The sequence below is a fragment of the Opisthocomus hoazin genome, chromosome 10, assembly GCF_030867145.1.
Source record: "Opisthocomus hoazin isolate bOpiHoa1 chromosome 10, bOpiHoa1.hap1, whole genome shotgun sequence".
NCBI lineage: Eukaryota > Metazoa > Chordata > Aves > Opisthocomiformes > Opisthocomidae > Opisthocomus > Opisthocomus hoazin.
This window is the reverse complement of record NC_134423.1, coordinates 16386503-16409238: the sequence shown is the minus strand read 5'-3', so window position 1 is coordinate 16409238 and position 22736 is coordinate 16386503. Positions and strand designations below refer to the sequence as shown.

General features: G+C 42.5%; 1 protein-coding gene across 1 annotated transcript; it reads left to right on the top strand.

The window, feature by feature from the left end:
* Positions 1 to 1653: 1653 nt before the first annotated feature.
* FAM81A (family with sequence similarity 81 member A) lies at positions 1654 to 21459 on the top strand. The gene is made up of 9 exons (XM_075432013.1): positions 1654 to 1789; positions 5649 to 5716; positions 6958 to 7231; positions 7949 to 8067; positions 15640 to 15769; positions 17000 to 17106; positions 18250 to 18385; positions 18770 to 18965; positions 19341 to 21459. Exons 2-9 carry the CDS (start codon positions 5670 to 5672, stop codon positions 19478 to 19480), a joined length of 1149 nt encoding a protein of 382 aa, XP_075288128.1. The 5' UTR covers positions 1654 to 1789; positions 5649 to 5669; the 3' UTR covers positions 19481 to 21459.
* Positions 21460 to 22736: the final 1277 nt, after the last annotated feature.

The window sequence follows — 22736 nt, the reverse complement described above, 5'->3', positions numbered from 1 at the left end:
GTATGGAGTTACATTTCAGCCTTAATTTCAAGACTGCAGTAGGAGGTACAAATGTTTATATGTTTTTTTAAATTAAAATAACTTTAATCAATTTGCTTTAAATAACAATTTGCTTTCAAGCCCTGCTCCTGCAGACATACATACTCAAGAAAATACTTGAGCAGTCCTTTAGCAAGAAAAATCACTAGACAGGTGCACCAAAACTGCACCGTTGCATGAAGTTAGTCTAGGTACTGGCCGGGTCAGAGGATACAGCTGGGTACGTCAACAAAGCAGAGCACGTTCAGCAGAGGCCAGTGAGATGGTCAGGAGCTGGAGCCCAGGCACCCGAGGAGGGGCTAGGGGAGCAGGGCTTGCTCAGCCTGATGAAAGCAGACTTCGGGGGACCTAACAGGACCCCCCAGTACCTACGGGGAAGTCACCAAGGTGGCAAAGCCAGAGGCTTCACAGCAGTGCACGGTGGGAAGACAGCACCACAAGTGCAAACAAGAGAGGTTCAGACTAGGCCTGAGCAAAATGTCCTTCCCCCAGCAGCCAGCCGAGCCTGGGAGCAGGCTGCTCAGAGGGACTGGCAGTCTCCATCCTGGGAGGCTTTCCAGAGCAGGCTGGGCAAAACCCTGAACAACTGCGCTGGGCCTCAGCGCCACCTCGCTGGGAGCAGGAGGTTGGCCCAGGTGTCCTCCTCAGCTCCGTTCTAACCCAAATTATCCCACAGTCCTATGACTCTCGGTCGGTTACTACCCCATTTTGGAAGCACCCGTGGCGTGTTTTGTTCCTGGCCCGATCCTTTGATGTGGGAATTACTTTAAAATAAATTGGTCAATCAGAGTGGGGTTCAGGCCCCACCTTGCTTTGCACCACGGCATCTGCACCCTGTAACGCTCTTCTCCGTCGCGTCTGCCAGATACCTACGCAGCCATACACTGCCTTGCCGACACAGCAGGGTGGGATGCTGTGCGCATTTTAACCAAAATCAGAGACGACCTGTGCTTCCAGAGCGGACCAACGCAGTCAGCTTGTCTCCGATTTCACCCATCCTTCGTTTGCCCAAGGCGGGTGTGCCGATGTCCAGAGCTCGCGGCAGCGGGCAGCAGCAGGGCGGTGTTTCCAGCAGCACCTCCCTGAGCCGGCGCGTCGGCTGGGCGAGGGCCGCCCGTCTTTCCCGCGGTCGATGAAGTCACAATGAAGCCACCTGTCAGCGCTTGTCTGAAACCCCACCCCGGCAGCCGCACCGACGGGACCGGCACCGCCGCTGCCTCCGACAGCCCCGTGCTCCGCCAGGCTCTGCTACCCGCGCGGGAAAACCCTCTGCCCTCGGCCCGCGGGGGAGAGGAGCCCCGCGCCCCGCCCCCGCCCCGCCTTCCCGCTGCCGGGCGCGGCCCCCGCCCCGCGCCCCCGCCGCGGCTGCTCGCCGGGTCCCGTCCCCCGGGGAGGGCGCTGCCGCGGCGCTCCCTCGCGCGAGCCGCGACGGGGCGGGGCTGGGCTCGCTCCTCCCGCCCCGCCCCGCCGCGCCGCGCGCGTTGCCATGGTGACGGCGTCCTGGCAACCGCTCCGCTCCCGCAGCCCGGCCTGCGGCGCCGGCCCCGCTCCGCGCAGCCGGGCGGGCGGAGGGGCCGCCGCGCCGCCGGGGGACGGGCGGGCGGACGCGCGCCCCGGCTGCGCAGAGGCGGTCGCGACGCTTCGCCGACGGCTGCTCCAGCGGCGGCAGCGCGCGGAGGAGCGGGGCTCGGCCGGGCGCCGGGATGCGGGGGAAGGGTGGGCAGCGCGGTCCTGCCCCGTTCCGGCTCTGGTGAGTGCGCGCAGCGCCCCGCGCCCGCCGCCGTCCGTCCCGCCGCTCTCCTCCGCGTTGCGTGGCGGCGTCCGCGCTGCGGTGTCCCGCCAGCCGCCCCGCGTCGCCGCGGCCGCCGGTGACCCTCGCCCCGCGGAGCGCCGGGTGCTGGGCCTTGCCTGCTGAGCCGCCGCACCCGCACGGCACCGCACGGCGCGGGTTCCCGCCCGGGTCCCAGGCGCTCGCTGCGTGGCTGCGCCAGCACCCTCGGGCACCCCAGCTGGCCAGCGCTCCTCCCAGAGCACCCTCAGCGCGCGCTCGGAGCCTCGCTGGCGCGGGCACCCCCCTCCCCTCCCCCCGGGGGTCCGCTCCCGCGCCCCACCGCACACCGCGGGCGCGCTGGCGACAGGCCGCAGCAGCACAGGGGGGTTTGGGGGGGCTCGCTTCGTGCCGCTCACTGGGACAGCCAGGCTCTGACCTGCCTTTTGGCCGAGCTGCGACCCAGGGACTGTGCCCACTTACTCCGAAATGTTGCCCTGAAGCGCTGCGGGGGACCCCAGGACCCTGCGGGGGAACCCCAGAACTCTGCAGGGTAACCCCAGGACCCTTCAGAGTAACCCCAGGACCCTGCAGGGGAACCCCAGGCCCCTGCGAGGTAACGCCAGGACCCTTCAGAGTAACCCTAGGACTCTGCAGGGTAGCCCCAGGCCCCTGCGGCTCTGCTGTCACACCCTCCCAGTACGGCAACCAAAGCGGTTTCTATTTTAGGAAGGAAAGAGTGATTAAAGTGTTTGCCTAGGCAGGTATTTCGGTCTGCTTTGATTCCCACGTGACTATGGCAAGTCACATAGTCCCCCCCGTGCTTCACTTCCCTACCAGCAGCGTAAGGAGAAGAATATTTGCAGGGATAATAATGCTTTCCAACCCCGCAGGCATATTGTGAGAACAAATGCGAACAACGCTCTGAGGCGCACAGACATTACAGCCAGTATTAGACGTAGGTTATGATGGAAGATGGAGAACTGAACTCTACAGATGTGATTATCCTTCAGAACAGGCGAAATGGAGAATCCACAGAAAGCACCGTTCAGCAGCCTGCTGACGCAGGGAAGGGATGCCACAGTACAAACAGCAGGGAGTGAACTTTGCATTGCTGAAAGTGTTTCTTCAGCATATCCCATGTATGGTTTTTTTCAAACTTTTACATGTCTGATGTCACTGGCTTAAAGAAATGATAAATTTCCCCATGTTTGTATGGAAAAGCTGCCTTATGTGTCAAATGAACTGTAATTTTTAGTAATCGGGCATACCATTCACAGCTGGGAAAAACCTTTATCTCATCAATGTGATGAGTGTATTTGGAATATTCAATACATTAAATCATCAAGTGAAATTTACTGGGTTAATATAGCATGACATAAATTGCTATACCAGTATCAAGCAGAAGACAACACCATTTAAAAAAAAAATAAAGCACTTGAAGCTAGCATTTCAGCTGGTGTCTAAGTTGAGCCCGCTTTCCTGCCACTAAAATTGGAGCTATGTGAATCCTCTGAATCTAGGCATTAGAACATCTTCTTTTTTATTTTATTTTATATTTATTAGTCTAAATCGGTATCACACACCTTCATAGAGAGGGAATTTGTCATTAGTTCTGACACCTATCTGTTACTGCTTACTGCAAATACCTCCAAACTGCAGAAAAGTTTTGTACAATTGCGGAACAAGATCTTAACACACCCTTTCTGGATGTTGGATCAGATAAAGAAATCTGATCACTGATGATGAGATGCTTCAGAGGGTACCAAGTGGTATGCTTAAGTTAGCAATAACAAACGAATGAGAAGTCCATCTGTGTAACTTTTGTATCATGCGCACAATTTCTGCAGGCATTTGCATTTAGCTGTGTGTCTAGTGGTAGTCTGGCAGAAAAAGTAAAAACTTCAGGCAATCCTATGCTTACTCTGCTCCAAACATTGTTTTCAATCGATAATAAATGGATACTGAAGGCCGTAAGATTAAAACACTTGAGGATTTTTTTGTTTGGCTGTTTTTTATAAGATGTATTTCACTAAGATGCTGCTAGATGTACAGACTTTAATATTTGTTCTTCATTTTTCTAGGTAGCATCCAGTGCTTTGCTGCCGTGATATGCATAGCTCCTCTTAGATCAGTGGAATATTCCTGTGTTGGTAGTTAAATGGTGTTTAAATGCTTCACTGCATCATGATCATTAACATGTGTAATGGCTCAGAGGACTAAGAGTAAATGAGCTCAGATCTGCTGGGAACTGGGTGCCTGGTTACCGTATAACCTCGCGGTACAGCTCAGAGGGATGCCCCGCAGCGCGCTGGCGTTGTTTAAAAAAACCAACTGGGACACTATGAGTGTAAGGAACAGAGGGCAGGACTGGATATTCAGTGTCTGCGCAGGATTTTGAATGCAGAAGTCATCATAACAATACCCAGCTCCTGTAGCGTGCTTTTTACTTCTAGGCATGTAAGGGCTTAAACAAGGAGGTAGGTGTCATTACCTCTGTCTTCCATACAGGGAAGTTGAGCCATTAGACACAGAAATAACTTGTCCAAAGTCATCAGCATCAGAGATGGAGCAAGGAAATAAAATCAGACCTTCTGAATTCCAGTCTGGTGTCACTGCTGCTCAGCAACCCAGCTTCTCTTAAAACTATTTTTTTTTTCTAATTTGTAGTTTCTGAAGCACCGTGCTATAAATAGAACACATATACTGTGACAACGTTGGCTCTCTGCTCCCAGGCAGTGCTTTCATACGTTCCTAAAGCACAAACATGCTTTGCATTTTGAGATATCGGAGGACAGCCTTATCACTTCTTTACAATCAATATTTGCCTATTTTGTTCCAATAACTCTATTCTTCTCTTTCTGTTTGTACAGCATATTGCACCGGATTTCATCAGCAATTGCAAAATTCTTTTCAAAGATCAGCCTTCAGTTTTCAGTGAGGATTTTAGGTTCCCAAGGAATTCAGGCTCAGGCCATGCTCATTCGTGCCACCTTTATCATTAAAAATGTTTATTTGTTTTGTATGGGGTGGAATAGTCAGATTTGATTTAGGCTACTATCTCTTTCATTAATTTAATTTCTGTCAGCGGACAAAGCTACTGAGCGAGGTACTGGTCTCACTTACAGTGAGGTATCTAAAATGTCTTTCTGCAGCGATTTAACAGAGCTACCCTGCTGCAACGTCTGTCACAGTCTGGCTGGCTATGTCTAAACATTAAGAACAGAATCTATACCACAGAAGAATTTACTTACAACATATAAAGTGTGGTTGTTTAGATTTGAAGACAAATTAATAAAAGACTCAGTTTTGCTAAACTATGCTGATGTCTAACACATTTTATTTAGATTTCTGACTGCCAGTGCTTCTACCTGAAAAACACCCCTAATAATCTGCTGTCATGAAATATTTTTATTTCATTCTTTAACCAATACTTTCTTAAGCTTTATGATAATCCTGTAGATCTTACTTTTTAATTAATTGACTGATGATGTCTAAGACCAGTAGACAGTTTGGGGACAAGAAGTTTATTTGCCTCTGTCCTGCCAAACCAGTTCTGTGGGTCAGCAGCAGACTTCCTTTCAAGGCTGTCAACCTTGCCTTTTTTTAAGAGTATTGCTTTCACTACAAAAAGCTTTTTAGCAGTTTTGGTTTACATTCTTTTGTTCTTTCGTATGGATTTTTATTTGCATTTATTCCATAAGCAATGTTTGAACTCTAAGATCAGAGCTGTCAGCGTAATCTTAAACTTTACTTAAAGGTTCACATAAAGCAGAAGCATTAAGTCATTTCAGTGCCAGATACCAACTATTAAATAATTCAATGTGTACTTTTTCAACAGACATAAATTATTGACCAGAAAATGGCCCAGCGAAGCCCAATCTTCCCAACTCTTGCCCCTTCTGAAAGGTACAGTTTGGAATGCAAAAAATAAAATCTTCATATCGCAGAGTATTATGTGTCTCTCCATTCCCTATACATGGTGATGCTGTGACTTGGGACTTTGGCATTAGTATACAAAGCAAAGTGAAATACTGTAGACTCATTCAAATTGTGGCCCAAACCACAATTCTTTACTCAGCTTTTACTTAACCCTTTCCCAAAGAAATTAAATAGCTTAAACTGTAACTGAGTAGAAGTCCAAGAATACTATACTTTAACCAGTCTTCTAATAGCATGGAATAAACATGAAAACTCAGGGCCAGAAGCAGCCTTTGTTGGATTCCTCATACATCTCTATCAATATCATCATGGTGAAAATAAACGGTTAATTTGGCTCATTAACGGGCAACGTGGAGAATACACAGTAAACAACAGAGTTCCAAGAAAAAGATCTCATTCAAAGTGGGGTTGAACTTGTATCTTCCATTCCTGCTTCTGAAAATTTTCTTTATTCTTTGCAGAATGTAGTGGCAGGAAAAGATTGCATGCAGTAGCAACCTAATTTTTTTCCTTTGAGCACCCATGAGCTCCATTGCTTTCCACAGAATCTATGCAGTGCAGAGCTCTCTTGAAAAACCTAGACAATTATTGCAGGTACCCAAATGTTAGCTATCTGGAGGAGAAAATTTGACTGTTAAGATTATGAGAAGCTTGTCATAATTTTGGTGTCTCCTCAGCTTCTACACCTACATAGGCTCCTGTCCAGTTCATGGAGGGACAAGCTTCTATATGGTATTACAGGATAGCTGTAGAGACTGAAAAAAGGAACGGACACAAGCTACTCCTCTCTAGTCTCGATCTGTTTCCATTTGATTTGCAGTATCTACCTTCTATGTTTAGTGCTTTCATTAGGCCTGAGAACTGCAGAGACAAATAGCATTACTTTTCAAACTCAATAAGAGGGGTTTGAATTTGGATTCTTACTCAAAGTATAGTTCTGAATTGTAAGTACTTCTATAATGCTAATGTCCTTTTCTTAAGATCCTATGCTTTTGTAAGCTTCTGTAAAGAGTAGGAAAAAGAGCCTGTCCTGCCTTTGTACGATACACGCAGTAGCAAACACAGCACCCGCTTATCTGTAGCAGTGGGCCCTCCGTGAGTATTTTGGTGCTTCTCAGTATTGCTACTAAGATAGTATTGTGCTATCTCCAGTGGAAAGACAGTTTTTTGTGAGAACTTTACAATATCTGGATATTCTTCTTCACTAGACGGGTTCGAAACATACCGCTGCACAGCCAGGCGTTGACAGCGGTCCCGCTGGCATCCGCAAGCCTGGTGGATCAGCTGGAAGACAGAATCCTAAGCCATGAGAAAACAACGGCGGCTCTTGTGGAACACGCTTTTCGCATTAAGGAGGACATTGTTTCCACTCTGCACAGAATGCAGAACAAAGGGGGGGGCGACCGGTTGGCTAGGCAACTCTTGGAAGAACATATCCGAAACATAACGGCAATAGTGAGGCAGCTTAATCGGGACATCGAGGTATGTTAAGAATTTTTCACAGGACTCATAAGTAAAGGTCAGAGAAGGTCTGAAGATCCTGTAAGCTTATAAATTGTCTTTGTAACTTGAAAAACTGTTTGCAAATTACATAATTCTTTCAGTGGCTATGAAAATAGCACAGGATATTAACATATAAACAGGGAAACCTTTGTGGTACTAATAAGCTTGCTTTCAAAAGCTGCACTGGAAAACCTTGAAAAAATGAATTAATGTGACACTAATACCCAGCTCAACTTCAGTCCAAAGGCTGTGCTGTATAAACACTGGGAAATGCCTTGCCTCTATAATAAACTTTCCTTTGCTTACGACTTACTGACGACACCAAGTAGCCAAACCCAACTGCTCATTTTTATCACCTAATCATACGCAGATATGTGCCTTCATGTCTGACCTCTGCTGCAGTGAGCAACAGGGGTGTGGTGGGGAGAACGAAAGGATCAGAATTAAGTCTCTATTCCATTGTCAAGCTATACTTTCTACATATTATGGTATTTACGCGAGATTGGACACAAAGAATAAGAAATAATAAATGACCTAAAGGTATCTGGTTTAGTAAGATACAAGACAAAGCTTTTAGTAAAGCAATAATGAAATGGTATCTGATGTTACTGAAATACTGACAAATAATAAGTGACATTTTAAGTGTACATTAAATGTGACATACTGAGTATATATTTGCATATGAATGCTTTGTAGATGCTGCAGGAACAGATACGTGTCAGAGACAATCTCAGCTATGGAACAAATTCTACCCTGAAGAGTCTGGAAATGCGGCAGCTTTCTGGTTTAGGAGATCTTCGGGGAAGAGTTGCAAGGTAAAAGTCAACACGGAAGTATATTTTGGGGACTAGCTAGTGTTGTTTTAATCTTGAAGTATGAATGTTAATGATAATGGGCTGAATTCAACTTTGGCAGAATTCCCAGGATAATTTTGCTTAGTCTTTTCAAGAAACTGAATAAAAATCCTTTGCATTCCAGTGTTACATACTAAACTTTACAATATCACCCTTAATTCTTGAAATTAATTTTTAATAAATTACCTCAAATTCCTTAGGAATTTGGATTTGGTTCAGCTTTAAATAGTATTATGGTTAGACTGGTCTATCTTTGAAACAAATTAATTAGCACAATTATAAAGGCAGCACAGAACAATCTGCACTTGTAAAGAACAGAATAGTTGCACATTTTTGCATCTATTTTAGAAGTAACAAATCTGTGCATTCAGTTATAGGTTAGCCATATTAAAAATTACATAGGCTACACGTAAGGAACAGAAAACTATAAAATAATAGAATTTTACTGGCTACTTGAAACTCCAGGTTACAATTGTGCAACTACATAGACTTCAAGTTGCGTCATCAATGCATTTACAAACCCCAGCACAATAACATTTGCTTAAGTGTCTGTAAAGTTGAAGACAAAAGACAGAGGATATGTACAGCTCTAGAAAAAGGACCTAATGTGGCCTAAAGTAGCTTGGCTAAGAACTGTGGTGGAATTATACTCGTCCTGAATTTGACCTATTGTCTATATTGTACCGATAATTTTTCTTTTTATTTTTTGTACTTCAACTGATTTAGTGATAACTTTCAACAGCCTAAAAAAATAATCAGGGAGGGATTTTCCCTTGAATTAAAGTTTTCTCATAAATGATTCGATTGTTTGAGGTTTCCACTGTAACCTTCATAGCCCATTTTGTAAAGAATAGAGAGATTTTACATACTCTTTTTTAATTTTTTTTTTTTTAAAGTTATGCACTATCCTTCAGCAAACAGGAATGAACTAGACAAGTTTATTTTGGGAAATGAGAAAATCTATTGAAATATATAGAAATACATATATATATGTATGTGTATCTTTCTCACTGAGAAATCCCTGACAAATTTACATGCTTAGCTCTTCCAGCTTCTTAATGTAAAAAGTCTACTTTGAGATCACACTATATCTTGAGAGAGGTCCGTATTTGCAGCAACACAGTTACCGACACCTTGTGAAGCAAAATACAGTGCCCTTGCTTTCAGTAACAGAACTCAAGTGAATCAACACGTGCCACCGTGAGCCTCACGATTGGGCCCCTGGCCTGTCTCGAGTACTTGGTACGGGGCCGGGTGGTGGACTAGCACAGTCCATGCCAGGATTTCTTCCTTTATTTACTTCAGGCAATGCCCTTGTACTGTGCCTGGGCTGCAATTTATGTGATAATGGTACGAGAGTATACAAATCTGCCTTATGCCAGACTGTGCACTGAATGTTGGATGCTTGTATTCATTACTGTAAGAGAATCAATTTATTGTCTTTTAACTGTTACCTTCTATTTAGCATTATGCTCGCTACATAAAAATTTTCCCTGAATGAGGAAGAAAATAAGTTTATCTTTATCAGAAATCAAGTTAAAGCAGTCTTCCATGGGAGAAAGCTATTGGCCTTTATTTACAGACGTATTGTGCTTTGAAAATTAGTGTTCCTGTGAATAGTGATTATAGGAGTACCTGGAGATCATGGTCACGACGGCAGTTTGTTATGCTGTTGGCCCTGTGCAGATACTTACCAGAAACTCTCCCTGGCATAAACACTTGCTGATTACTCTAGCCAATGTTCCTTATATAAAATTAGCTGAACTCACCTAATATAATTTTAGTTCTACATCTAGTCCTACTAGCTGTCAGGTAAGTTCAAAGAGTGAAACCTTAGAAATGTGATCAAGTTACTGTGGGTTACCGACTTACCGTGCATCAGCTCGCAGCCCCGGCCAAGGCACTATGCCTGGCTCAGGCCGCAGTGACAGTAGGCTGCTTTAACTCCAAGTGTATCACTTTTGCTCTAGGCTAGAAGCGTGCAGATGGACAATCAGTGTGGAATCAGTTCATATGCGCCGCATGATAGTGAATCACCTAAGTCTGAGCCTTTTGGTCCTGTAATAATTTTAGTGTCAGCCTCAGGATTCTGGCCAAATTTCAGTTCCAGTAATTACATGCATACTAAACATCCTATTCAACTTCAATATTGGAGAGAGCGGTGTTTATTTCCTAACACCAACTGTTCTGTAACATGTCAATATATCATTGAACAACAGTCTCTTTGTTTCTCGAGGGTTGCTGCTTTTAATGGTGAGAACAGGGATCCCTACAGGTACATGCAGTTATGAAGCACAGCTCCAAAAACCATGCTACCCACAGCTTTGGAGGAGTGAGATTCAGACTGACCTCACAGTTGAGCTCACCTGCATCACAGAATTGACTAATATCCCTGGTGAGAGAAGACTGAATATACAGTACAGCTCATGTCTCTGGGCCATTTGTCATTAAGCATAATTTATTGATGAATTTGTAAATTGTCACTGCAGTGTTCACCATGAATGATGCTGTACATTTTCCTAAGAATCAGCATTATTATTAACTTTAAAAAAAGTATTACCTCTATTAAATTCAGTGACAGAACATTAGATAGATGCCAACAGATCCATTACTCCGGCCTCCTGTCCCTGATGTTGGCAATTTTATCTAGCACAGATTTACCAATTCTATTTCTAGTGATATTGGATCATAAAACTCATGAGTAGTGCCTTATCATTTATTTACAGAATAACTTGTGGACTATGATCATTTGTCTGGAAAGTTTAAATACAGCAGCCTGGTCAGAACCATAGCAGTATCTGTCTCCTGAAGCTTCCTGATGGCTGAAACATCCAGAGAAATGGCAACTATGCATGTTCAAATTAGGTCTACTTTGCATATATAGATGATTTTTTATATACATTATAGATCTGATTCATTTCAGACAGCCTGGACTCACTACATGTAGGCAGATTTTCCTACACTGCGCAGAAAATGAGTCTGATGCATCTGGGATGCTCTGCATTTATGAACTCCACGAGTACAGTAAATCTGCTGCACGCTGGCTACTCGCTCTGTATGAGAGGCGCACAGCGAGGGCTGCTCCACGCTCCCTGGCCCAGGCTAGTCAGAACCTACCAGTTCACCCAGGGAACTACAGGCCGGTCAGCCTCACCTCCATCCCGGGGAAGGTGATGGAGCAGCTCATCCTGGAGGTCATCATCAAGCAAGTGGAGGAAAAGAAGGTTATCAGGAGTAGTCAGCATGGATTCACCAAGGGGAAATCATACTTGACAAATCTGATAGCTTTCTATGATGGCATGACTGGCTGGGTAGATGAGGGGAGAGCCGTGGATGTTGTCTACCTTGACTTCAGCAAGGCTTTCAACACTGTCTCCCATAACATCCTCATAGAGAAGCTCAAGAAGTGTGGGCTGGATGAGTGGTCAGTGAGGTGGATTGAGAACTGGCTGAATGGCAGAACTCAGAGGGTTGTCATCAGCGGCGCTGAGTCTAGTTGGAGGCCTGTAACAAGTGGTGTCCCCCAGGGGTCAGTACACAGCCCAGTCTTGTTCAACTTCTTCATCAGTGACCTGGATGAAGAGTTAGAGTGTACCCTCAGCAAGTTTGCTGATGACACCAAACTGGGAGGAGTGGTGGATACACCGGCAGGCTGTGCTGCCATTCAGCGTGACCTGGACAGGCTGGAGAGCTGGGCAGAGAGGAACCTGATGAGGTTCAACAAGGGCAAGTGCAGGGTCCTGCAGCTGGGGAGGAACAACCCCATGCATCAGTACAGGCTTGGGGCGGATCTGCTGGAGAGCAGCTCTGCGGAGAGGGACCTGGGAGTGCTGGTGGATGACAGGTTGACCATGAGCCAGCAATGTGCCCTGGCTGCCAAGAAGGCCAACGAGATCCTGGGGTGCATTAGGAAGAGTGTGGAAGAGTAGGTCGAGGGAGGTTCTCCTTGCCCTCTACACTGTCCTGGTGAGGCCCCATCTGGAGTACTGCATCCAGTTCTGGGCTCCCCAGTTCAAGAAAGATGAGGAGCTACTGGAGAGTCCAGCGGAGGGCTACAAGGATGGTGAGGGGACTTGAGCATCTCTCCTACGAGGAGAGGCTGAGGGAGCTCGGCTCGTTCAGCCTGAAGAAGAGAAGGCTATGAGGGGACTTAATAAATGCTTATATCTTAAAGGTGGGTGTCAGGAGGATGGGGCCAAACTCTTTTCAGTGGTGCCCAGCGACAGGACAAGGGGCAATGGGCACAAACTGAAGCACAGGAAGTTCCACCTGAACATGAGGAAGAACTTCTTCCCTCTGAGGGTGACGGAGCACTGGAACAGGCTGCCCAGGGAGGTTATGGTCTCCTTCTCTGGAGATATTCAAGACCCACCTGGACAAGGTCCTGTGCAGCCTGCTGTAGGTGACCCTGCTTCAGCAGGGGGGTTGGACTAGATGACCCACAGAGGTCCCTTCCAACCCCGAACATTGTGTGATTCTGTGATTCTCTGCTGTTCTTGCCCAGTGGGTGCCTTGGATGGATCAACTTGCTTTTCACTACTTGTTCTTCACTGAAACACTGGTATTTTAATTGAAACATCTCTTGTTAGAATAAACTAGGAACATTAAAAATCTGTGTGTACCATTACAGCGTATTTATATGGCATCCTATTGCAGAGTACTGGTGTAGTTCTCAGCTTTATCTAGTCTCTGGTGACACTGAATAGAGCAACCGTTGTGTTTCAATTTCTTAGCGATCAAAGACAACAAAAACACTCTTCAGTCTGCCAGAAAAATAACTACTGCTTTTGCTTACTACAACTTGGAAGGCAGTTTGATAATTTCACTGTTTATATTAAACATTACTGGTTTCTAGATTGATACTGTATTCTGAAACTGAGAATAATACTCGGCACTATGAAACCTCTCCATTTATTCTTCATTTACTAATTTTACATAAGCACACAGCTTGGCAATCAGAATTTTCAGAAAATGTCCTCCAAAAGCAAACAGCAGTAAACCGATCACATTGTAGCGCATCTTTGGCCCAAATCTCAACCACGCATTTGTGCAACTGCACAGGAAAAACTGCACTGGGTTCTCTGTATGTCCAGCTTCAGCATTTCAGATGCGAAGACAGAGAATTATTTATTGTGTATTTATTCGTACACAATGGTTTTATATACAGCTAGTATATTTTTTAACTAGTATTCTTCCTAGGAATCTTAATCTATTTCTCATTTCTCTCCTTCAGTGTTCAGAAACATTTAGTTCTATTTTTAAGAAGAATTCTATTGTCATTTTAACATGAATCTATAAAGAAGTATCAAAGCAGAACATTCAGAACATTCAAACGGAAATTCAGTGAGGAGTGTAGTGTGCCTTTTTTTACTCTTCTCTCTTTTTTTTTTTTTTAAACAGGGGAAAATTTCAAATCATAATGTGCCCTTTTGTTTAGATTGCTGATTTTCTTCCAATCCAACATGCAGTAGAAACCTGAATCAAAAGTGTTAGAAAGCCCATGGCTTTCCATATGTTCACCTTATTATTGCCTCCCCCGCATTTGAAAGCTAGTGGAAGCATGGACCAAAGTTACTTAATTGTTGTAAGTTTTAAACTCAAAATATATATGCACATAGCTAATATCAGAATCTCATTCTTTGTCTGCAGCACACTAATGTTTTCTTCCAGGTCAAAATCCATCAGGTGTTTATGAGTGTGTGCAACGTACATAGCAAAGAGACTTCTCTGACCACTTCAATATAGCGAAACTAATATTTAAAAAAAAAAACCATAGCAGGATAAACACTCCATAACTACAGACAATTTAATTTAAACTTTATTCCAACTTTGTTTAAAAAGTTGCCAATTACAGTATCCCTGTAGAAAAACAAAATAATCTGATTAATACATACCAAGCTGACACTAAAGTAACAGTCAGAATTTTAATGTTTCAGTTACCATGCACCTATATGACCTCTTTGATTGCGCAACTGAGTTCCACAAAGCAGAGATGCACTGTGATTAAACCCAAAACGCTAATTTGCCTTAAAAACAATTACAGATGCCTGCTGTTTACATTTGCTACAGTAGTTTCAAAGCTGTTGCTTTTTACGCTTTCTGTCTGCCTCAGAGAAACAAAACCAACCATTTTTTTGAGTCCATAGGCTTTTGATGACTAGATGAAAGATGATTTCATTCCTCTGATTCTCTCCGATCATAACAACATGGAGAGATTTGGCTTCTCTCGTCTTTCTAAAGAAACTGCCTGATTGCAAGACCTCCAAGCATGGTTCACTGCTGTGTAAAACTTACCCAGTCTTCCTACAGATATTACTAATCGGTCTCACAATGCTGAACTGTTAAACTGTAAATTAATTTTCACAAGTTCTATCATTTCTATGTGTTATTTTGCATTACTGATTGTTTTCATATTGAAATTGTACCGTAATTCTAAGCCGATGCTCTGTTTGTCATTTTAGTTGTTACTTTCCCTTCACATTTAATGATAATAGTAGTTACTGTAACCGAGGTGATGAAAATGCATGTTGAAATGAAAGCCTTCGAACTGAAATGTGACTGAAAAGATGTTAAAGTGTGTCATTGGTTTAGGTAATGACTTAACATGCCTTAGCTTGTTCCATTTTGCTGCCTTTTTCTCCCTCAAATTGTAACTGCTGTCTGTTCAGCATCAGTTTCATAGATCAAATTTGGTAACTGTGCCGATTACATATTTCCCTTAGCAAAAAAATATACATGACTCACTTCACAGAGGTCTCACTCCTGAAATTACAGTACTTATATTTTTACAGCTCAGTTAATGTCCTTATTGTATTACTGTAGATGAAATGCACCTGACCAAAGTATTTTTGAAACGTGGTAGAAAATGCACATATTCTATAGCACATCCTGAAAATGTTACAGCACCAAAAAATGTTCCAGTGCGGAAGAAACAGTAATTATTATGTTCCAGAACTGCACTTCATAGTCTTTTGTGAGACAAAGTTGCCATTCTTTTCAATGACAGTTTTACCCAAATAAAGACTAATAACTGTAAGATTTGCCCCGCATTGTTTAGAACATATACTAATTGTATACTACTATTTCACAAATAAAAATAAGAATGTAAAACTCAGAGGAACATAACCACAACAATGCAAAAAAGTCATTACTTAGGCTTCTAATCACGTAGGCAAAATCATACACACCTTAACAGATGTCTTTTGGAGTACGACAAAAATATGAGGTATCAAAATTCTGCATCTTCACATTTCTAATGTGATTGCCCTGACTGATAACAACACAGTCTACACATACTATGTCAGTGCCAAGAAAACAGGAAAGTATGCATCAGACTATTTGACTTCTTGTCCCATTTGGGAGCAGTTTGGTTAATGCTATGAGATATACCATCATTTTTATAATCTCATAAGACATTGTTTTGCTAGACAGCCACTAATTTCACAGAAATACCCAGTCTAAAATGGGTAATTTAAAAAGCCTAGAACTTATATTCTATTCAGCTGATGCTTTGGTATTTATTTATTCAAACAGGTGTGATGCTGGATTAGCCAGACTGTCTGCAGAGCATAAAATCACGTATGAAAGACTTCAGAGCCTGACTAAAGACCAACACACCTCCAAGCTGATCTTAGAATCTAAAATCAAAGAGGCAGAAATACAGGTATGGTATCTGGACAAAAGTGATCCATGTATGGGTAAGAGTTACAGTCTAATTCACACAGACTCCAGTACTATTAATTATTATCCTTGGAGGTCATAGATTTACAAATGGAGAGGTGTATCTGCTCACAGTCCTTATTAGATCGAATATTGGTACCTAGCTGCATTACTGTACTGGTGTAACTGAAAAAAGGTCCTTACTTTGCCGCCTGTAGCATACTGTGTAGAATGGGCTAGTATTTAAAGGCACCTGAAAGGACTCCAGGAATGCACAGAAGTCAGTGATTACTGGCCTGAATGGCTTCTTGAGGTTGGAATGTGAACATGACAAGATGCTCTGCAAGACTACCACAACAGTGCATGCATCAGCGTCTCTTCCTGTATGTTTTGGCCTTCCCAGGATGATTTGATACGTATTTGAACACAATTTTTGAAGGTCTGTGAAACAAAACTGGGTTTGGGTTCTGTGAATCCATTAATCTGTTCGTCAGGTTTCTCTTCCATTGGGTATGAGAATGGAAGTGAGCACTAGACACAAGCAGGACTTATGACATTAAGGAAAAGGATTCTTCATATCTCCATCTCAAGGCCTTCCCATTTTCTTGGGCAACAAAAGTATTTTACATCTTCATTTTGCGGTAGGTAAATGGTTAAAATCCACTTTACCTTTCTCAGAAGACTCAATACGGTATATGAGCATGCCAGCATGCTAGGAGCATATTGTCATGAATCTTGTAAAACAGAACAGTAGGTTTTGTAAAACTAGGATGATTGTTCTGGTGAGAAATATTTTCTGCTAGTAATGACCTATCCCCAGTTAAATGCAGCACTTTTATCACTGCAGTAGCCATTATACATGAAGCGTTGAGGAATATCCCTCAGTGTTGGTGGAATGCTTTGCCATGCATTTACTCTGCTTACATGACAACATGGAGATGCATGGATGGTTTAAATTCAGCTGTCTCAAGGGGGGGAGCAGGCAGATGCTTTCAAGGCAAGACTGTTCAAATTACTTGTGGCTGAAAAATTAGTTTTCACAACATTCATACTTTCATCTTGCAAGCTAGTGTATTTTTCATGATAAAGTAAAATGTGCAAATTCAGTAATTTTTGAAACGTCAGCAAAAATAGCCCTCCCTTCTTTAAGATCTCCTCTCCTGTTACGAAAACGTCCCAAACAAGACTGTGATGAAATGCTGTTGAAAATAGTAAATTCTGAATGTTGTTCCAGATCTCTCACCTTCTGAGCAGAGTGGAGCAGTCGATAATGCAGCAAGAAGCAAAGCTGAAGATTGCCTACAAGGAGAGCAACCAGCAGGTTCACCTCCTGGACACGAAGTGAGTGCCCGGGAAGCCCCACTGCTGCCCTGCACCCTGGAGCACAGGGCCTCGGCCAGCCACCCTGGGCAGTTGTAATCCTCAGGTCCACAAAAGCATGAACCTGGTTCAAATATGTATGTGTGCTCAGTGGATATTATAAAAGCACAATGCTCTGCCACGTGGGACTCACTTTCAGCAAATATTCTGCCCCTAATGCGCTTAGACAATTTTGAAAAGCCCATTAAGTTAAGTATTCAGGCAGAACTTGTAGTGCAGAACACAAGTAAGGAGTTCTGTAAGAGGGGCCTGGTACCTTTCTGAAAGAACTGTAGGAAGCAACGAGTGCTGGCAGTGGCGGCTGAGAGCGGGGTGAAAAGTTCAACTCAAGCAACCAGGAAGCAAGGCACAGCATTCACAAAGTGTTACTGCTTTAAATAGGCTTCAAATACAAATATATAACTCATATACCTAAATTATTAATGATAGGCTGCTATTAGACATTATATAGGGATATATTCAATTCAGATATGAACTCCTTTCCAGGCATTTCACTCAGTGACACTCCGGGCTTAAGCCATCCGCATGCTTACTCCTTCTTGCCATCCTCACGCAATCCCATCAGTTATGTCAGTAAAACTATTTGCAAACCAGATGAAAGAATAGATCCAGATTTCAAATATTCACTGGAACAAAGACTGTCTAAAGAAACAGTTTCACTGGCACAATTGGTTGGTGCAAACTTGAGGTGGGTACAGGCAATGTAAGTGGGGCTATATGAACTGGCACTGCCACTAAAATAAATGGTTACCAGATCTTCGTTCAGATTTAAGACTCATGGACGCAAAGATTGCAATCTGAATGGATGACCATATTCGGTTTTCAATGCTGCAAAGCATTTGCATCTAGTATGCCTCCAAATGTTGTGATGTCTGTCATACAAATAACTGCTATTTTGCTGTGCTCTTTCACCTTTATTTTCTAAAATAATGTTACCTTATCCAATTTAGTAGCCTTAAAGCTCAAAAATTCACCTCAATATGGTGTCAAGAATTTATTAAATAATCATTAATTTTTTTTATGAACATGATCATACAAAAGTCACTTGCTGAATGACCAAAAGTTCTACTCTTTTGTATCTGCTAATTTCTATTCTGTTCTTAGATTAAAAAATGCTATTGAGGAACTCAGCAGCCAGATTTTGTCTGCACGTAGCTGGTTGGAACAGGAACATGAAAGGATTGAAAAAGAGCTTGTGCAAAAAATTGACCAACTCTCATTGACTTTTAAGGAAAACACTGTAAGTTCCATTAAAATAGCCTAATAATACTTCTCAGGAAGTATTCAAGAGCATTATTAATAACTAAGATGTTGTAACTGAGATACTATTTAAATGAGATTTTCAGACCTCCTCAATATTTGTATAACTCTCTTCACTGATGTCAAGTATAACATCCACACAGCCTGAGAGTCTTCAGATAAATCTGATCACTTCTAAATAGATCGGTATTTTAGCCTACAGTAATCAAGTCAGTTTCAACCATTTTCTAAAAAAAATTATAATTCCTTACACCTTTGAATTCCACATAAAAGATGATTAATCAGTATCTATTGCATATTTGGGAAAGACCACTGTAATTCCATACGCAGAGTAAATCATTAAAATTCTTTTTCCCGGCTCCAGGAAATAAGTGAAAGAGCTATAGAGATGAAATTCAACCAAATGGGAGAGAAAATTGACAAAATAGAAGAAATACAGAAGATAACCATGGAAGCACATGAAGCAAAACAGACAGAGGAAAAGATAAATATTCGCATTGGCAAACTTCAGAATGAGATTAATGAAGATATAAAAGAAATGAAAGCTGAAGTTAATGCTGGTAGGACCATAGTTATCAAGCTCTTTATTCTGAATTGTGGTAACAGTGATTGACCTATAACAACATGCAAAACGCCTTTGCTTGTATTGAAGTAGTTTAAAGGCTTTTGGGCCAGATGTAATGGCTGCACCTGTGGCATTAAAAAGGCTTTTCACTAAGCGTGAAATTCACAGCAAGAAAAGGTGACATCAGCTTAGGAGCGCTCTCCCCAGAGCTTGGCTGCGATCGGGTGCATTTGTTCCATTAGCACACAATTACAGTCCTATTTTTCCTCACAACTTCTGCTGTCTTCCTCGTGCAAAGCGCATTCTGATAGTAATTATGTGATACTCCTGCTTTTGAATACAAACTAATTTAATTCTCACCTGAAATTAGGATTTGCAGCTATCTATGAGAGCATTGGGTCTCTACGGCAAGTTCTAGAAGCGAAAATGAAGCTGGACAGAGATGAACTACAGAAGCAGATCCACCAAATGAAGCCGGAGGCTCCAACGTGGGGAGAGGCTGGGCCATGACTGCAAGATTTCGTCTGAGAGATTGATGTTTACCTGGCTAGATAGGCAGACGATAATCTTGTTCCAGTCTGTAATCCAAATTAAATGCATGTACCAAATGACATGCTGCTGTTGCACAGGTCCGTACGTTTACTCAAAGTGGTAAATGCAAGCTCTTTGCAGATCAAGTGACAACCAGCTTTTATGGGCTGAGGTGCTGATTTGCCACTGCACTACTCTAGTTGCTCTCAGGAGATAAACCACCGTGTAAGACTGGAGTAATATATTGGTGAAGCTGGCACCTAGTTTGCTAAAGGCATTTCAATGCTCCCCAGTTTTCTAGGCTTGACCAGGCACGTACATGCTTATATATATATATATAAGCAGCGGCACACATACCCTTTTTAAAAAAAACAGAAAAGTTGATGTCATTTGTTTAGACAAATAACTGAAGTCAACAGACATTTTTACAGTGACTTTCTCTACTATTGACTTCCTGGGGAGACAGAATTGTCACCAAACAGACCAATTTTCAAAACCTACGTACCATCGGACAATCTTCGTTTAGTTTTGCAAAGATCCTCTGTGTGTGTGTGTGTAAACTAAGCAGAGTTATATAATGTAGTTGTAGACTAAGGTGACTCATGAACAACATAAGAAACATAACTCTTAAGTCTTAAGTATTGTGACCTTTTTAAATTAACAACCAAGTGAAGCTGAGACAAGGTAAAAGATGTATATAGAGTATTTTATAACTAGGCATGTATTCCTGTGACTCGTTTTATTATATTGGTAAACAACTTTCAAAGGTTTGAAAACAAAAGAGAAGGTGATAATCTAACATAGTCCAGAGAATGTAATGTAAAATAAAATGAAGTTCATGATCTGCTTAGAAATTCTTATTGAAGTAAAACAACTGATTCTTCAAATTTAAGTAAACTTTAATAATTTAGTAGATTCAGATTGCTAATTGCATTCACAACATTTCCAAATAATAATGGTGCTTATTTCCATTCCCAGAACGGATTACATAACGAAAACCAGCACCCATACGCATATTAATATAGAAAGAAAAAAATATGTTGATTTTATATCTTCATTCATAGCTTGATATTGCTCCTCACGTCTGTAAGTGATGCAGGATTAAGCACTCATGAAGAATAAAAGACTTCATCCAGTATCCTACTAATTCATACTATTAACAGTAATTCATATATAAAAGTACTATTAATTAACACAACCATTACTGTTAACATAAATAAATTGATAAGATGTCTCGGCACTGTCTTTAACGGACCTTTCTTTTGGTCAGTATTGCAAACCCATATTCCTATTAGGTAAATCAGTGGCCAATTTCGCATCACTGCCATGAAAGAAGGTTTGGCCCACAGAGTCACCATATTAAAAAAAATAAATTGCTCCAAAAATTTAGACTCATTAACTTCAGTAGGGCAGTGTAATGTGTAAAAATCAAGAAAATGCATACATCTTTACAGGATTAGCACCTAAGTTTATATTCACTTGCTATATAGTTGAAAGTTATTTAATATATCAAAGATACATGAAGTTTCGCAACTCTGGCTTCCAATGCCCTCTGATAACAAAACTGCCTCTGTTATTCCTGTTTGGTATCATCCATGTGCTGTGAAATGTATTTACAACGGCAGCTAAGTGGAAAGCCCAGTTCACTAAAGGGAGACAATGAAACGCTTGCAGATGTTTCTTAAGAACTGTCTTAAAAATTCATTTTTTCTTCATGTCTGTATTCTTATCTATTCTTAAATATTTAGCCATGTGCAGAGGAAAAGCTATCACTGGTGTTTTATAAAAAAAAGAAAAAACAAAGAAAGAAGCAAAAAGAGACAGAACAAAAACCCAACAATATTTTCTTCTGTAATTGGAAATGTGTACCTGAGAGAATCTGGTATGATATGAAGAGCATACAAGGAATCAGAGAAACAATTTGTACAGGACTTGAATAAAATGTTTCTCTTGTAAAATTTTTGTGTGATTTATCCAGATATAAAACAGCACATAAAAACCTATCCAATTTTACTGTTGCTCCTTTGAAAATATTTTTTCCTAAATCTCAGCTAAAGCAAATAACTAAACGCCCAAATAAAACAATATTGAAGTGTGAGCTACTGTCAAGCAGTGCCTTCAAACTACATAAAGTGCTGTGTGGAGGGAGGCATGGGGTACTGGGACTCATAGGCTGGGCAGGGACAGGCAGAAACAGTCAGCCAGGCCCAGATGTACACATGGCCGGACAGACAGACGTGTAGCTGGCCCATCCTCTGTCCTTTTCACAGAGTGCTCTACCGAGCCAGTTGTGCAAGGAAGTCACATGTTCCAGACCAAGAGGGTTCTGCAGAAAAATTGAGGAAAAAAGACAGCATGGAAAAAATGAATGATGTGAAGAAAGATCAAAAAATCCAGAGCAGTAACAGAGACAGTGTCAGTCAGAAGCATGGAGCGATGGAATGGCACCTACAAGGGTAAAGGCGAGGAAGAGTAGCTACCTGCTGATGAAGCACAGAACAGGTCTGAAGATTTTAGAAAGGGCTGAAAGTTACAACCAACAACTTATTTGATACAAAACACAGAACCCACAAGGATGGGCACATTAATTGTCACAGCTCATGCTCCCCACTTGCCTGTTGCATTTTACTCTGCTCAAACAATGGCAAAAATAAATTCTTGACTCTTTTGGTTTGTTTTCCCTTCACTTACTTTCCTTTTTTCTTATTTTCTGCACAAAATAAGTGGACAATGCCGTGTCTCCATAGCCTGTCAGGGAGTGCTCATCTCCAATAAGGAACAGCCGAGTTCTTCATGGGAGAATGAGAGTCCCCGCATCTTTCAATCACCTTAAAGCTGTGTAGTAACATGCTCTCCTCAGAAACAGCATGCCCCCGGGGGATACCTACAAAGCCAGGAGGACAGCATTACAGACACCACGGCCTAGGAAATCTTGCTTTGGCAAAGCGGAAACCAATTCCGAAAAATGACCTGCGGAGCTCCTGTAATACCCCAGAGAAGGGAATAGCTGTGCTTGAAAGTGGAGCTGCCCCTCTGTTTTCCCCCTCCATGCTGGTCTCCAGTGGCATTCCTGTGTGCCAGTCCTTCAGGGATACAGAGGGCTTTGATGGTGGGAGTAATGTGCTCTCTTTGGCCAACAGAAGGACTCATGCTACCAGCAACCACCCCTACAGCACCAAGCACAGGGCTGCCAGAGCCCGCAAATGGAAAGGGGTAGTGAAAAGAGGCAGCGCTG